The sequence below is a fragment of the Schistocerca americana genome, chromosome 7, assembly GCF_021461395.2.
Source record: "Schistocerca americana isolate TAMUIC-IGC-003095 chromosome 7, iqSchAmer2.1, whole genome shotgun sequence".
NCBI classification, from domain to species: domain Eukaryota; kingdom Metazoa; phylum Arthropoda; class Insecta; order Orthoptera; family Acrididae; genus Schistocerca; species Schistocerca americana.
In genome coordinates, this window is record NC_060125.1 from 487,383,825 (window position 1) to 487,401,781 (window position 17,957).

At 44.9% G+C, this 17,957-nt stretch overlaps 1 protein-coding gene across 1 annotated transcript in view; it reads right to left on the bottom strand.

Annotated features, from left to right (window-relative positions):
* LOC124623033 (A disintegrin and metalloproteinase with thrombospondin motifs 7-like) overlaps window positions 1-17,957 on the bottom strand; it is a 449,137-nt gene that overhangs the window by 18,385 nt on the left and 412,795 nt on the right. Inside the window, exon 18 of the mRNA XM_047148825.1 lies at window positions 13,735-13,863. Within this exon, the coding sequence (XP_047004781.1) occupies window positions 13,735-13,863 (129 nt within the window). The remainder of the gene's footprint in view (window positions 1-13,734; window positions 13,864-17,957) is intronic.

A 17,957-nucleotide genomic window follows, 5' to 3' on the forward strand; every position in this document is an offset into this window, starting at 1 on the left:
CTAGTTATTCAGGTCAAGACATCCCTGTATTAGGACAGTGCAGCCTTCTTGCAACATACAAAGGACAAACAAAACTTGTGTCATTTTACGTCCTTCGTTCTTCTTCTGCAGTGAACTTGTGGGGTTTCGATTTATTTCAGTTGTTTAACTTGTCTATAGTAAATCAGGTCCTATCAGTGAACCAGACTGTGCCTTCAGACAGTGTTTCTCGTCTATGTGAAGAATTTGCAGACATTTTTGCACCGGGCCATGGTTGCGCTAAGAACTATAAAGCACATTTGGAACTGAAAGTAAACGCGCAACCGAAATTTTTCAGAGCGCACAATGTTCCTCACGCATTGCATGATGAGGTCGCAAAAACATTACATGATTTGGAATCACAAGGTGTAATTGAACGTGTGCAGGCTTCTCTCTGGGCATCACCCTTAGTAATTTTGCCAAAAACCTTCGGGAAAATTGAGACTTTGTGTGGACTTCAAGGCAACAGTGAATCCACAACTAGTGATTGCAACTTTACCCCGCCCGGACGATCTTTTTGACAAACTGTGCCCGGGTAAATATTTTTCGAAGTTGGACCTCACAGATGCGTACTTGCAAATACCGGTGAACAAAGAATCCCAGCGCGTTTTGGTGGTTAACACGCATCTCGGTTTGTATCGATTCAAACGACTCCCATTTGGGTGTGCATCCGCCCCTGCATTGTTTCACCAATATCTGCAAATTGTTTGTGCGTCAGTCCCTACTGCAGCAAACTATCTGGACGATATTGTGATCTCCGGAAAGACGGAAGAAGAACATTTAGCCAGACTCAGAACATTATTTCAGGTCTTGCGACAAAATGGTCTTCGCTTGCAGAAGGACAAATGTGTGATTTTTGCTCGTGACTTGCCCTACCTGGGACATGTACTCAATGCCCAAGGCATATATCCCAGTCCCGAGCACCTCCGTGCCATACAAGACTTGCCTTCACCGCAGAATTTGAAGCAGCTACGGTGTGTGCTGGGAAAAATCAACTATTATCATAAATATGTGCCGCATGCCTCTTCCATTTCAGCTCTGCTTCATCGCTTACGCCATAAAGGTGTTCCGTTCGTCTGGACGACGGAATGCGAACGCGCCTTTCGCCAGTTGAAATCGGCGTTGCTTTCCAATACTTGCCTTACACCATTCAATCCCCAGAAGCCCCTTTTGTTGTTGGTAGATGTATCGGAATTCGGGATCGGTGCTGTGCTTGCGCACAAAGATGGATCGCACGATCGCCCTACTGCCTTTGCGTCCAAATTGCTCTCGTCTGCGCAAAGAAATTATTCACAGATCGAGAAAGAAGCATTGGACTCGTATTTGGTGTTACAAAGTTTCGTGATTTCTTGTATGGTCGTCACTTTACCATCATCACAGACCACAAACCTTTGACATCGCTTTTTCATCCGAAATTCACTCACTGGTCTACTTTCCTCTCGCAGTACCGCTACGATATCTTGTATCGGTTCACTGCTCAACACGGAAACGCCGATGCGTTGTCCCGTTTGCCTGTTGTTGAGGATAGGGCATTCGATTCCTCCGAACTTGCTTGCATGTTCATTGATGCGGAAACCGATGACGTGGTCGAATCGATTCCGATTGATTTTCGTCGTGTCGCTACAGCCACAGCTGCCGACCCTGTCCTTGCTACCGTTCTGTGTTTTGTTGCTACGCAATGGCCCTTGCCAAAGTCACGGATCGGGGATCCGTTGATTAGCCGATTTTTTGCTCACAAGGAGAGACTTTTTGTTCGACGTGGTGTTTTGCTGTTGCGTTCTGATAGTGATCAGTCCAGGGTCGTGGTTCCACGTTCGTTACAGTCCTCTGTCTTACAGCTTCTCCACCAAGGACATTGGGGTATAGAGAGAACGAAACAACTTGCTCGTCAGCACTGTACTTGGTTCGGAATCGATGCCGCGATTACTAATATGTGCTCTTCTTGCATGGTGTGTGCCGAACAACAATCAGCCCCACTGCGGAAATTCTTTGCATGGCTAAAAGCCACTTCCCCTTGGCAACGCTTACACATCGATTTTGCTGGTCCATTCTGGAATGCTCGATGGTTGGTTGTGGTAGATTCATTCAGTAATTTTCCTTTTGTTGTCTGGATGTCTTCCACGACGTCATCTGCCACCATCCAAGCGTTATCTGCTATCTTTTGCATTGAATGTCTTCCGCAGACTATTGTTTCCGACAATGGCCCACAATTCATGTCCGCAGAATTTCAGTCATTCTGCAAGGCCAATGGTATTCAACATCTGACGTCCGCGCCGTTTTCGACACAGTGAAATGGTGCCGCTGAACGATTGGTCAGGACTTTCAAGTTCCAGACGTTGAAGTTGAAAGAGTCGCAATCTCGGGAGACGCGTTATTGCTCTTTTTGTCCTCATATCGCTCTCAGCCCCGAGATGCTCGCTCGCCGGCTGAGTTGCTCCATGGTCGCCCTCATCGAACCTTGATGTCTCTGCTACATACGCCGCATCAGGTTCCTGTGCAGCGGCAGACACCTGCTTTTGCTCCAGGCGACGTTGTCTACTATCGCCACTATCGTGGTTCACGGCGTTGGCTTGGAGGCGCATTCTTCGCTGCCTCGGCCGCGCTATGTATCTGGTTTTGGGGGCCTCTGGTGAGGTGCGCCGGCATCTCAACCAGCTGGGCCTCTGTCGTCGCACGGGATCTGCCGCTCGCCGTCTGCTTTCAGCGACGGTGCCGTCCGGCCAGCGCCCTGGGGACCCATCTACTGGCTCGTCTCAGCCCCAGCTGTTACCGACGCTGCCTTCCATTTTGCCCCATGGCGACGCGCCGCCGCCGCCGCCTGTTCTCCCGCCGGCGACGCCCGCAGTGGACGCTTCGCTGCAGCCGCCGGGCGCCTCCCTGGGTCACGCGCCGCCGATCGCTTCCCGGGATCAGTTGTCCTCCGACATGGAACTCTTGCCCGCTCCGCACCATATGTCGTCTTTGCCCGTCGGGTGCCCCGGCCCGATGGAGGTCGATCCTTCGGCCCCTCCTGTCTCTCTACGGGCGCATGCACCGCATGTTGCCGTGCACCCTGGAGCAGGTTTTCAGGCGTTTCATAGTTCCACGCGGTCCGAATGGCAGGGTGCGGGTGGCACAGCCTCGCCTGTTGTTAGGCTCCCCACCTCGTCGCATACGTCAACACGGGGTCCTCCCCACGGCGGGCGGAAGCCTTATGTCACAATCGTACGTCGATTTGCGGGGGAGGAATGTGGTGTCACCGCCAGACACCACACTTGCTAGGTGGTAGCCTTTAAATCGGCTGCGGTCCGGTAGTATACGTCGGACCCGCGTGTCGCCACTATCAGTGATTGCAGACCGAGCGCCGCCACACGGCAGGTCTAGAGAGACTTCCTAGCACTCGCCCCAATTGTACAACCGACTTTGCTAGCGATGGTTCACTGACAAAATACGCTCTCATTTGCCGAGACGATAGTTTAGCATAGCCTTCAGCTACGTCATTTGCTAAGACCTAGCAAGGCGCCATAATCAGTTACTATTGATATTGTGAATCTTGTACCGTCCAGACCGACATTCACCATTAATGGATTAAAGTTAAGTATTCCACCAGCTACGTCCTTTTTTCTAAATTCTAATTTCCTTGTCCTGTTCCAGACCTAAAGCCAGCCTGCGTGAGCTAAAACGCGTGCCTTTCGGCCTCCTTCTAGTAACACGGTGTTGGCTCTCCTGCCAACCAAAACAGTCATGAATATGAGTACTGAAAACAATCCGTTAAATTTCGTGTACACGACAAATCAAACAAATCTAAAGACTGTGAATTCAACTAAATTACGAGTAACTTAAAGTGGATCGATCACACAGATACACTACTGGCCATTAAAATTGCAAAACCACGAAGATGACGTGCTACAGACGCGAAATGTAACCGACAGGAGGAAGATGCTGTGATATGCAAATGATTAGCTTTTCAGAGCATTCACACAAGCTTGGCGCCGGTGGCGACACCTACAGCGTGCTGACATGAGGAAAGTTTCCAACAGATTTCTCATACACAAACAGCAGTTGACCGGCGTTGCCTGGTGAAACGTTGTTGTGATGCTTCGTGTAAGGAGGAGAAATGCCTACCATCACGTTTCCGACTTTGATAAAGATCGGATTGTAGCCTATCGCGATTGCGGTTTATCGTATCGCGACATTGCTGCTCGCGTTGGTTGAGATCCAATGACTGTTAGGAGAATATGGAATCGGTGGGTTCAGGAGGGTAATACGGAACGCCGTGCTGGATACCAACGGCCTCGTATCACTAGCAGTCGAGATGACAGGCATCTTATCCGCACGGCTGTATCGGATCGTGCAGCCACGTCTCGATCCCTGAGTACGGCGGAGGTTCGAGTCCTCCCACGGGCATGGGTGTGTGTGTTTGTCCTTCGGATAATTTAAGTTAAGTAGTGTATAAGCTTAGGGACCGATGACCTTCGCAGTTAAGTCCCATGATCCATGAGTCAACAGATGGGGACGTTTGCAGGACAACAACCGTCTGCACGAACAGTTCGACGACGTTTGCAGCAGCATGGACTATCAGCTCGTTGACCATGACTTCGGTTACCCTTGACGCCGCATCACAGACAGGAGCGCGCGCGATGGTGTACTCAACGACGAACGTGGGTGCACGAATGGCAAAACGTCATTTTTTCGGATGAATCCAGGTTCTGTGTACAGCATCATGATGGTCGCATCCGTGTTTGGCGACATCGTGGTGAACGCACATTGGAAGCGTGTATTCGTCATCTCCATACTGGCGTATCACCCGGCGTGATGGTATGGGGTGCCATTGGTTACACGACTCGGTCACCTGTTGTTCGCATTGACGGCACTTTGAACAGTGGACGTTACATTTCAGACGTGTTACAACCCGGGACTCTACCCTTCATTCGATCCCGGCGAAACCCTACATTTCAGTTGGATAATGCACGACCGCATGTTGTACATCCTGTACGGGCCTTTATGGATACAGAAAATGTTCGACTGCTGCCCTGGCCAGCACAATTCTCTAGATCTCTCACCAATTGAAAACGTCTGGTCAATGGTGTCCGAGCAACTGGCTCGTCACAATACGCCAGTCACTACTCTTGATGAAATGTGGTATTGTGTTGAAGCTGCATGGGCAGCTGTACTTGTACACGCCATGCAAGCTCTGTTTGACTCAATGCCCAGGCGTATCAAGGCCGTTATTACGGCCAGAGGTGGTTGTTCTGGGTACTGATTTCTCAGGTTCTATTCACCCAAATTGCGTGACAGTGTAATCACATGCCAGTTCTAGTATAATATATTTGGCCAATGAATACCCGTTTATGATCTGCATTTCTTATTGGTGTAGCAATTTTAATCGCCAGTAGTGTAATATTGTAGGGAAAGCGAACCAAAGACTGCAGTTTTTTTTTGCCAGAGCACTTAGAAGTTGCAATAGGTCTACTAGAGACGCTCCCTACACTATGCTTGTCCGTCCTCTTTTGGAGTATTGCTGTGCAATATGGGATCCGTGATGAGTGATGATTTCTGCAGCTATACCGTGGCGTTCCAAGGGCGACATAGTTAACTCTGCAAGGTTGCGTTACTGCCAAGAATTATGTGACCATTTGGGCTGATCAGGTCCATCCTCCGGTACAATGTTTGATCCACGAGGGTGGTGCAGTGTTCCAAGAAGACAGGGGCCCTGCTCACACAGCTCGCATCTACATCTACATCTACATCTACATGATTAATCTGCAATTCACATTTAAGTGCTTGGCAGAGGGTTCATCGAACCACAATCATACTATCTCTCTACCATTCCACTCCCGAACAGAGCGCGGGAAAAACGAACAACTAAACCTTTCTGTTCGAGCTCTGATTTCTCTTATTTTATTTTGATGATCATTCCTACCTATGTAGATTGGGCTCAAAAAAATATTTTCTCATTCGGAAGAGAAAGTTGGTGACTGAAATTTCGTAAATAGATCTCGCCGCCACGAAATCGTCTTTGCTTTAATGACTTCCATCCCAACTAGCGTATCATATCTGCCACACTCTCTCCACTATTACGTGATAATACAAAACTAGCTGCCCTTTTTTGCACCCTTTCGAAATCCTCCGTCAATCCCATCTGGTAAGGATCCCACACCGCGCACCAATATTCTAACAGAGGACGAACGAGTGTAGTGTAAGCTGTCTCTTTAGTGGACTTGTTGCATCTTCTAAGTGTCCTGCCAATGAAACGCAACCTTTGGCTCGCCTTCCCCACAATATTATCTATGTGGTCTTTCCATCTGAAGTTGTTCGTAATTTTAACACCCAGGTACTTAGTTGAATTGACAGCCTTGAGAATTGTACTATTTATCGAGTAATCAAATTCCAACACATTTCTTTTGGAACTCATGTGGATCACCTCACACTTTTCGTTATATAGCGTCAACTGCCACCTGCCACACCATGCAGCAACCTTTTCTAAATCGCTTTGCAACTGATACTGGTCTTCGGATGACCTTACTAGACGGTAAATTACAGCATCATCTGCGAACAACCTAAGAGAACTGCTTAGATTGTCACCCAGGTCATTTATATAGATCAGGAACAGCAGAGGTCCCAGGACGCTTCCCTGGGGAACACCTGATATCACTTCAGTTTTACTCGATGATTTGCCGTCTATTACTACGAACTGCGACCTTTCTGACAGGAAATAACGAATCCAGTCGCACAACTGAGACGATACCCCGTAGGCCCGCAGCTTCATTAGAAGTCGCTTGTGAGGAACGGTGTCAAAAGCTTTCCGGAAATCTAGAAATACGGAATCAACTTCAGATCCCCTGTCGATAGCGGCCATTACTTCGTGCGAATAAAGAGCTAGCTGCGTTGCACAAGAACGATGTTTTCTGAAACCATGCTGATTACGTATCAGTAGATCGTTCCCTTCGAGGTGATTCATAATGTTTGAATACAGTATATGCTCCAAAACCCTACTGCAAACCGACGTCAATGATAGAGGTCTGTAGTTCGATGGCGGGCGCTGATGACCTCGGCGTTGAGCGCCCATAAGCCCCAACACACACACACACACACACACACACACACACACAGTTCGATGGATTATTCCTACTACCCTTCTTAAACTCTGGTGCGACCTGGGCAATTTTCCAATCTGTAGGTACAGATATATCGGTGAGCGAGCGGTTGTATATGATTGCTAAGTAGGGAGCTATTGTATCAGCGTAATCTGAAAGGAACCTAATCGGTATACAATCTGGACCTGAAGACTTGCCCGTATCAAGCGATTTGAGTGGCTTCGCAACCCCTAAGGTATCTACTTCTAAGAAACTCATGCTAGCAGCTGTTCGTGTTTCACATTCTGGAATATTCCATTCGTCTTCCCTGGTGAAGGAATTTCGGAAAACTGCGTTCAATAACTCCGCTTCAACGGCACAGTCGTCGGTAACAGTACCATCGGCACTGCGCAGCGAAGGTATTGACTGCGTCTTGCCGCTTGTGTACTTTACATACGACCAGAATTTCTTCGCATTTTCTACCGAATTTCGAGACAATGTTTCGTTGTGGAGCCTATTAAAGGCATCTCGCATTGAAGTCCGTGCCAAATTTCGCGCGTCTGTAAATTTTAGTCAATCTTCGGGATTTCGCGTCCTTCTGAACTTTGCATGCTTTTTCCGTTGCCTCTGCAACAGCGTTCGGACCTGTTTTGTGTACCATGGGGGATCAGTTCCATATCTTACCAGTTTATGAGGTATGAATCTCTCAATTGCTGTTGCTACTATATCTTTGAATTTGAGCCAGATCTCGTCTACATTTGCATAGTCAGTTCGGAAGGAATGGAGATTGTCTCTTAGGAAGGCTTCTAGTGACACTCTATCCGATATTTTAAATAAAATTGTTTTGGGTTTGTTTCTGGTGGATTTGGAAGAAACGGTATTGAGCATAGCTACAACGACCTTGTGATCACTAATCCCTGTATCAGTCATGATGCTCTCTATTAGCTCTGGATTGTTTGTGGCTAAGAGGTCAAGTGTGTTTTCGCAACCATTTACAATTCGCGTGGGTTAGTCCAGGGATGATTTTGTGAACTCGAGGATGAATTGTCCCGGCGGAGGTTAGAGTCCTCCCTCGGGCATTGGTGTGTGTGTGTTTGTCCTTAGGATAATTTAGGTTCAGTAGTGTGTAAGCTTAGGGACTGATGACCTTAGCAGTTAAGTCCCATAAGATTTCACACACATTTGAACATTTGATGAACTGTCGCATACGCCTTGCCCACCCCAGTCTCCAGATCCCAATATTATTGAGCCTCTGTGATCATCTTTCGCGAGGAGGAAGCGTGATTGCTATCCACCTTGATCATCATTACCTGAATTTTCCTCTATTAGCAGAAAGAATGGTATAACATTAAACTGAAACTATACAGGACCTGTATTTATCCGTTCCGAGACGAATGGAATCTATTTGGAATGCCAACGGGTTTCTTACCTCCTATTAGGCATGGTAATGTGTTGCGTTTTCACTGTGTCCGTATTTTTGCCCACATCCTGCATGTGGTCCGCGATAATGATCATGTACTCTACAGCTAACATTGTGCCTTTGATTACTACCACAGGTCCTAGGGAAGCACAGTGAACGTCCCGCTTAGCTTAATACTGTTACCATCGGCCTAAGGAAAGTGACTTCACCAAGACAGTTACCTGACATAAATCCCATTGAGAGTTATGGGCTGAACTGAACAGGGAGATCAGATAAGCGATGTCACATAATCTTCAAGACATATGGAATAATTTTCAAACGTGTCGGCCTGCGAATATCTGTAAAAACACTACAAAATCTTATCTCCCGAACACGAAGAGTTTGTGTAGGTTACTGTCATTACAAAATCAGTCTTCAGTTCTCCTCCACATTTCTCTTTTCTGCTGACATACCCTCTGCACAATTCAGATGTATGTCTGGTACGATTGCCCTGCTGCGGAACAAACCAACGACCAATAAATATCTTGCTAAAAACAACTGCATCTTTGATCAGTGTCCTCAGATATCCTTTCTTCTTTAATGCATATGAGTCCGAAGAAACATTACATCGTACTTCTTCACAATACAGTTACTGCAATTTCTTCTTATAATTATCTAAAGGTAGGAACTGAGAAGCACGAGGTTTGCCAAAAAACTCTCTGCACACGAACGCTATAGCAATAAGTAAAAAATCACACGTGAAATCACACGTAAAAAGGTCTCACTAGTCGCTTTGGATCTCTGTAGTCAGCTTAGATATGGTCATCTCACTCTCCACTACTGGCATAAGTCACGGTGGTGAAATGGTACGCACAGTACGTGCTAGCCAATTATCTGGAATCGACACAATAAGATGGAGTGACGTCGAGACGGGGCAGAATAGGAGAAAGGTGTCATCGTTTTTTGGACGTGACCGCGCGCACTCAGAGTATGAAGTTACCCGATTTGCTGTGTATCAGCGCGGGCTGTCCAACAAGTGTACAAGGAGTGGTGTACCACTCGCAACAATGTAACGCTGTGTGAGATCAGTAACCGTAAAAAGATTCTAACCGACAGCGACCGAGGACTGTATCATGCCTTGTCAAGGAGTACAGGAACTGCTGCTGGCAGTGAATGCCGATACATATCAACCAGTTTCCGAGAGATCATTACAAGACAGCTACTACATGCAATAAACATTTAGAATCGGTACCTCGCAAACGGCCACGGCTGTCCAAATGTTTGTGAATTCCTAAGGGACAAAACTGTTGAGGTCATCGGTCCATAGACTTACACACTACTTAGAGTAACTTAAACTAACTTATGCTAAGAACAACACACACCCATGCCCGGGGGAGGACTCGAACCTCCGGCGGGAGGGACCACACAGTCCGTGTCATGGCGCCATAGACTGTGCGGCCACTCTGCGCGGCCGCCCATTGTTCACGCCGACGCAAGCTGCACGTCTTCGTTGTGCCAAATATACGGTTACTATAGTGACAGTTGATACTTCACGCGTTGAAGCTGGTTTCTTCCAGTCAGAGCGATCAACGTCAGGCCATAACCGTTCGCCGTTGGCAAACTGCCACAACAACCGGCAGCTCAATTCCCATTCCTTATCCGGTTTTCTTTCTTCATGTTTTTAGATTCCGAATCCTGTATCTGGCCCTTTTATTTCGTACTTCATTACACTTGATAACGACACCAAAACACACACACACACACACACACACACACACGTTTCATTCACAACACTAACCACACACCACTGGATTCTTCAGCACAAGACGCGCTTCAGGGTCAGATATAAAGTTAACATAGGCTAATCACAGAGATAGGCTTACATTAGATAATATTCGTACGACGTTGCGAGAAGTTGAAGTTTTGAAGGCTGCAATTCATCTTTTAGACTGGGTCATCAAACTCATAAATGTAACAGCTTTACGTAGGGCAGTAGTGCAGTGTAGTAGTGCAGTGCAGTGGTTAGCTAATAAACCTCGTGTGTAGAAAGTCGTATGTTCCAATATCGTCAAACAGAGCGAATTTTTTTATTTCTAAATCTAATAAAAACACTTTATTACTTTTATTCAATTAACTGCCTTAAATGTATTTTTATATTTCCAGGATGAGATTTTCACTCTGCAGCGGAGTGTGGGCTGATATGAAACTTCCTGGCAGATTAAAATTGTGTGCCGGACCGAGACTCGAACTCGGCACCTTTGCCTTTCGAGGGCAAGTGCTATACCAACTTTTTTTTCTTCTGATTTTTTCTTCTCATTTTGTTCGATTTTATTCGGTGCGGATGTCCCATGACACCCGTTCGAGTTCAATGTCGAGCCGTTGACTCAGTTTTTTATTACAGAGGGTAGCCAACCCTCTGACCGAACACGCTGAGCTACGGTGCCGGCAGCAACTGAGCTACCTAAGCACGACTCACGCCCCGTCCTCACAGCTTTACTTCTTTTCTTTCAGGAGTGCTAGTCCTGCATGGTTCGCAGGAGAGCTTCTGTAAAGTTTGGAAGGTAGGAGACGAGGTACTGTCAGAAGTAAAGCTGTGAGGACGGGGCGTGAGACGTGCTTGGGTAGCTCACTTGGTGGAGCACTTGTCCGCGAAAGGCAGAGTTCCCGAGTTCGAGTCTCGGTCCGGCACACAGTTTTAATCTGCCAGGAAGTTTCTTATTTTTTTATTTCTAATACTTTTCCGCGTCATTTTCATCATCGTATTGCGTTTTTTATTTGCTCTTATTGTTCTTCCTCTCATTATTTTTTCATTTGGGATCTGCCTCTGTTGCCTATAACCTGCAACCAAGTGCCAACTACGACTGTTCATCGGTTCGTAACGCAGCAGCTCGTGTAACCAGTGTGAGAATAGTTTCAGGTAACCAACGGTAGCGAGAAATTACAGTTCGCTTTTAGCGCTGAAACTGAAATTTTTCTGTCTTCAGTTTGCTCGTAGAGGTTAGCTTTAATCGCCGTGAACAAAGCGACCGTAATTTTAGTTCCACCACAGATTGTTGACCGCCGTTTTCACGGGTACATTGCACCTCACGAGGTTATGGTTATGTTAGGACATGAGCTTAAATTCTGGGCTACAAAATGCGTCGTCTGCTGCAGTTCACTCATTGGCCACTTGAAATCAAATGTTGACAAAGCATCTCGCATTTCCGTTGAAACTCGCAGCGGTCATTACCAACATCGCTCCACGTTACACATTAATAGTATTTGTGAAGTGACTCTCCGTGTTTGTGTGACGCCTACAACCGCTCGTAGCCGGCAGCCGATGTGGCAACATTGCAGTGGCAAGTGACAGACGCCAACCGCCAAGTAATCGTACTATAGCCGTTAACCTATTGGGGGGATTAGTGTTGTCTGACTTGTTGTGATTTTACCTCTTCTGAAATGATGCAAGGTGTCCAGTACACTAATGGCCCAACAATGCCATGGCTACTAGGATCTTCCAAGATGACAACAGCTGTGTTCACAGGGAAATTTCCTTACCCTTCTCGGTTTGTGAGCATTCAGGAACCTAGTAGCATATCGACTGGTCCGATAAATCACCCGCTGTTTACCCCACAGAAAATATCTTTGTCCATTTGGAAAAGCAGGTGAAAATTTACAATCAACAAATCCGTAATGTAGAAGCTCTGTGGGATCTAATCATCAATAAATAATTTCAGCTGGATGTGACATACAGAGTGGTTGTAATTAAGCTTTCACTACTTGAGCCAATGTAGACAGAACACTATTTACCGTATGGGAACCCAACTTCAAGGAATGTTGTTCAGATTGTGCGCTGCGGGATTTGTGTTGTTAGTAGTGCTAGTGCCACAACCTCCGTTAGGGTCGGTACTGGTGCGGTGACGTAGGGTTGAAACACAAGCATCATGGTGCATTACAGTTGCAGACAGTCAACATCAGTCTGGGTTTTTTGAGCCCGACTTTACTCGTAAGGTTTGGGAATTGCTCCTGGGAAAGGCCGAGAGCCAATCGCACCACAGACCGTTGAAGAAGTTACTGCTACTATGGCTGATAATGCTGAAAGCAATGTACGGTCTTGAAGAGTGCACGAGTTGTCTCACGACAACTGAACCTTCCATGGCCCACCGTTCGTAAAGCGCTGCGAACAATAATGAGACGGTATCCAAACAAACTTCACATGTAGATGGTTGTCTGATTGAGCAGCGTTTGTAAACTGGAACGTAAATATGATAGGCAATTAACAAATGTTACCCTCTAATGGGGAAATTAAAATGTGTTTCTTTCGATGGTTCGTTCGTTATTTTTCTTCCGTATGTCTTTACAAACGTTTCCACAAAGTTTCGTTGTCCTAGGATCATTCGTTTCGTATGGGGTTCCCCTCAAGCAGTAAAAGTTTAATAACAACCACCCTGTACTTGATGAAACTTACGGATCTCTGCAGAGACAAACTGAGAATATTACTAAGGTTAGAGGCGGTGTTTCATTGTACTAGTATGATGTCTGCTGCCGGTAAGGTTTGTTTTTCTTGTCCACTATACACCACAAAGTGGTTTGCAGGGGACATTCATGATTGTAAGCAAGCTTCCACAGCAATAAACAAATCGGCAGAGTGGTGTACAATAGAAGGGCTGTCACCGAGATGTAATTAATACATTTCAACGGGGTACCTCTATCACTATATTCACTGTAAACCTTTTAGCTCTGTGCGACCTCGGTGGTGCTGAGGAGATGCACTATTCAGCGACATAAATACAGAAAAACGCCACAATGTGACGCCAGGCCATCAGACTTGAAGACAATAGATGGTAGGAAAAAGGATGAAGGTTATTTATTTCAAGTTTCTGCTACCATTCACTTTTTATTTTATGCTTAATCGAACATAATGCAACGCGTTTCAAACGTGTTCCGTTCGTCTTCAGGCGTTATACATACACTCATACACACATACAGAAAAATGTTACTTAGAAATAAACAGTCTGTAACTAGACTAATCTAGAACTTTTGTCCATTGTTTATTACTGTTGCTGCTGGTGTGTCATTTGGGGGGAAGAAGGGGGGCAGTGTATGGCTAGAAATCGAAGTAGTGATGTCTTCTGCTGGTTTTCTTCCTTGTGGTTGATTATGTTAGATTAAGCATAAAATAAAAAGTGACTGGTAGAAGAAACTTGAAATAAATAATTACCCCACACAGTCACGGTGCACAAACATAGCCATTATGGCTGAAAATAATAAGGATGAAGGTACCTCTATCAGCAGAATGTGTCCTGGAGGCACGCGGTCCTGCACGACAGGAGCTTGGGCGGCGGTTGTGCCTTCGGAGGTGACCGCTGGCCGTTTGGTCGTCTTGTGCTTCAGTCTTCTGGCGCGGTTCTTCTGCGGAAATTAGAACACAGTCTGGCAAATTTCTTCCAAAACAAGTAATATTGACACATCTAACGCATATGGTTTCCTTTAAAGTAGAAGGTATATTGATATCATAGCGCAATTGTCCATTGTTAATGGGGGATAGGTGGTTTTGATGGTAGCCTGTTTTGCACCACGTGTCGCCTACCGTGGAGTGGGCAACGCTGGCAGAGTGCCCCTTAGACGCACTGGGAGGAAATGCCAGTGCAGGTGATGCTGCGTCATCTGCGGTTAGTGACGAACAAAGAGCGGGTGAATGCGCTGCAGGCTGGCATATGAAGAGACGCTCGCACATGTATCTTCATTTGCACTGCAGTGCTACGGTTAACCAAAATACTCCCCTACAAAGCAGTATTTTTCATGAAGAATTACGTACACACGATTACTTGACTTTCCATAAGCATTTCACCATAGATTTTACAAGAAGGCATTAAAAGGAAGTGTGAATTGCAACTAAAATTGATATGAGATGTTATTCGCTTATGGATCGTTAGTATCTGTAATTACTGCATAAAAATACTCTAAGACAAAAGAAAAAAGGAAAAAAAAGAACGACGCGCCACAAAGGAATTATGCGAATGGGGCGGTAATCGGTAGACGCGATGTGCATGTACAGAGAAACAAATGATTACAATTTCAGTAAAATTGGATGACTTATTCAAGAGAAAGAGTTTCACAAACTGAGCAAGTCAATAACGCTTTGGTCCACTTGAGACTCTTAGCAAGCAGTTATTCAGCTTGACATTGATTGATTGAGTTGTTGAAGTCTTCTGGAGAGATATCGTGCGAAATCCTATCCAGCAGGAACGTTAGATCGTAAGAATCCCGAGCTGGTTGGAGAACCCGGCCCATAATGCTCCAAAGGTCCTCAATTGCAGAGAGATCCGGCGACCTTTCTGGCCGTGGTAGGGTTTGACAAGCACGAAGACAAGCAAAAGAAACTCTCGCCGTGTGTAGGAGGGCATTATCTTGCTGAAATATAAGCCAACTGCCATGAAGTGCACACCTGGTCACAGGAGCATCCAGCCGTGACATGCAGTCATACCAAGAGGTCAGGAGTAACGTCGCTGTGCCTCTACAAAACATTAGAAGAATGAGACCTCTCCCTAGGTCGCCATCTTTCCCGCAGACGATGGTCATCCGGAATAGTCAGTGATCTCCATACTAACTGGATGTACATCTTCTGTCTTTGACCATAGCGCTTATCCGTGCCGTCTCAGGATTGTTTGTTTATATCGTCCGCCATCTTTTAGTTAGGCAAAAAGTTTCTCTTGGTGTTAACTAAGTGTATGTTGTGAGTGTAAAATGGTTATTTCGTGCTCTGCATAAGACTGTACGAACCGGTGGGACAAGGAAAGTAATTTAATTTTCCACAGGTAATAATTGAATGTCAAGAAATGACAACAATCTCGTAAATATCTTGGACGTTGCCTTGTGTGATACAATGTCTTCTGTTTTGGACAGGTTTCCTCTGCAAAAAGGCGATTTGCTGAAACAGTGGGTCATTGCCACTAAACGCAAAGGTTTCACGCCTACAAGGGCTAGTTTCTTGTGTGCAGATCACTTCTTGGAAGAAGATTATTGAGTAAGGCCTGGTACTTCGAGAAGGCATCTCAAACCTGATGCAGAGCCATCACAGGTTGCGCTTCCGACGCATTTAATGCCCAAGGAAAAGCAACCAAGGCCACAGATAAGAATAACAACTGCACAGCCTACTGCAGAAAATCATGATTATATTGAATAGGTTAGTCACTTCACATAAACATTGTTTTTGTTTTCAAACAAACATGTTTTCTCATAAGTACTTGCCAAACTTTGTTTCATGCCTGTACTCCTTGTATTCTATTCTTGTTTCAGTTTTCTCAGAGTTGTGAAACATCTAAGGAATGTGGATCTCAAGGCCACTGACACGTGCAGTTTTTTACCAGATGTTGTGGAGGCACTGAGAAGAAAAATCAAGAGCCCGCAGGAAAAAATTAGGAGAAGAGAGAAGAAAAACTATTCAATGAAAGACATCATAAGTGCTCTGAAAGAGAAGGGTCATCTAACAGAGAAGCTGCATGAATTCCTGAATCAACAAACAGGGACTCAGGTGGAATTAGTGTGCAATTTGTTGAATAATAGTGTGTCATCCAAGGGAAACAGGCACAAAACAGACATTAAAATGTTTGCAATGACAGTGTATTTTTACTCTCCTAAGGCGTATGAATATTTACAGACATTAATACCTCTGCCTCACGAATCACTGATTTCTCGTTGGGCAGGGACTGTGAATTGTGATCCTGGCTTTTTAAGTGATGTGTTCAGGTACTTCGAGTTTAACCATCAAGTGAGGACTGAATTTAAAGTTTCTAGCCTTATAATAGACAGTATGGCAATTAGAAAACAGGTAGTGTGGGACCAGGAAACTAAGGGGTATACAGGTTTTGTAGATTTTGGAGGAGAAGTTGAACAATCAAAAGAAGTGAAAGAAGCTTCAGAGGCATTAGTTTTTATGCTTGTGTCCATAAAAGGTAAATTTAAGTGTCCTTTAGCGTATTTTTTAGTGAATGGCTTTGATGGTAGTGTGCAGGCAAAGTTAATAAACTTTGCTCTGGAGAGGCTAAGCAATTCAGGCATCAGAATTTGGGCAGTCACTTGTGATGGCACAAGGACAAATATAAGTACTCTTCGTTCATTGGGATGCAGTATTAATTTTCATCAAAAAGTTTTTTGTTCTCAATTCCTTCACCCAGTTTCAAACCACAATGTTTACTGCGTTTTGGATATGTGTCATTTAGTGAAACTTGTTCGAAATGCATTAGCAGAAGCAGGTGTTATAGAGTCTACAAATGGCCATATTAAGTGGCAGTACTTAAAAGAACTAAATGAGTTGCAAATTGAGGAAGGCATGACATTTGCTAACAAGTTATCAGGACAACATATTAATTATGTTAAAAAAAAAGATGAATGTCAGCTTAGCAGTTCAAACACTCAGTTCTAGTGTTGCAGATACTATAGATTTTTTGAGAAGCGCTGGCAATCCCAGATTCCATGGTAGTGAGGCAACAGTGGAGTTTTTGAGATTTATAAACAGAATTTTTTATGTCTTTAACTCCAGAAATCCTCTAGCTTTAGGATTTAAAGCCTGTTTGAAACTCAGTAATCAGGCATATTGGCTTGATATTTTTCATCAGACAGAATCTTATAGAAGAAGTTTAAAAGTAAATAGTGTTTCTCTCCTGCAGCACCCAAGAAATACTTTTGCCTTTGGCATAATTTTGAACATGCATTCGATTAAAGCCATTGCACTGGAAATAATGACTAGGAAAAATTCTCCTCTGCAATATTTATTGACGTATAAGTTTTCCCAAGATCATATTGAACTCTTCTTCTCATGTGTGAGATCTAGAGCGGGTTGGAATAACAACCCAAATTCATATAAGTTGAAGTGTGTTATGCGCAAGTTACTTTTAGGCACTAATGTTAGCAGTGTTGGGGGAAACAGCGCAAATTTTAACATGTGTTTAATGGTACCTGTAGGATTGCATGATTTCCGATCACAAAAGTGTCCTCTTGTAGATGATTCTTGTATGTTTGTAGATGAAGTAGAAAAATGGTGCTCACTTATTGAAGAGGGTACTTTGTTTTCCACATACAGGCAGAACATTTTGTACTACATTGCAGGGTATGTTGCCCTCACAATTTCAAAACAAGTTACATGTAAGGACTGCCTCTACATTCTTAGGCCACCAGTTGTTTGTAATGACGCAACATATGCACTTCTTAGTACTGCAGAAAAGAGCTCATTCACAAAATTTGTAAGCCGAGGCAAGCTTATTGAAACAAGTAATGCTGTACACTCTGTGGTGGAGCATTCAGAAAAATTGTTTCAAATGTTTGTTGTCAATGGTGACATGAGGCAAAAGCACTTAATTAGTAAGATTGTCATGTGTGTCCTTAAAAAATTTGTGAACTATTCAGTCCCTAAACTTAACCATGACTTCCATAATGAATGCGGAATTGAAGATTTGCATGAGACACAGCTTGTACGCAAGATGGCATCTAGGTCCATTCAGGTGCGG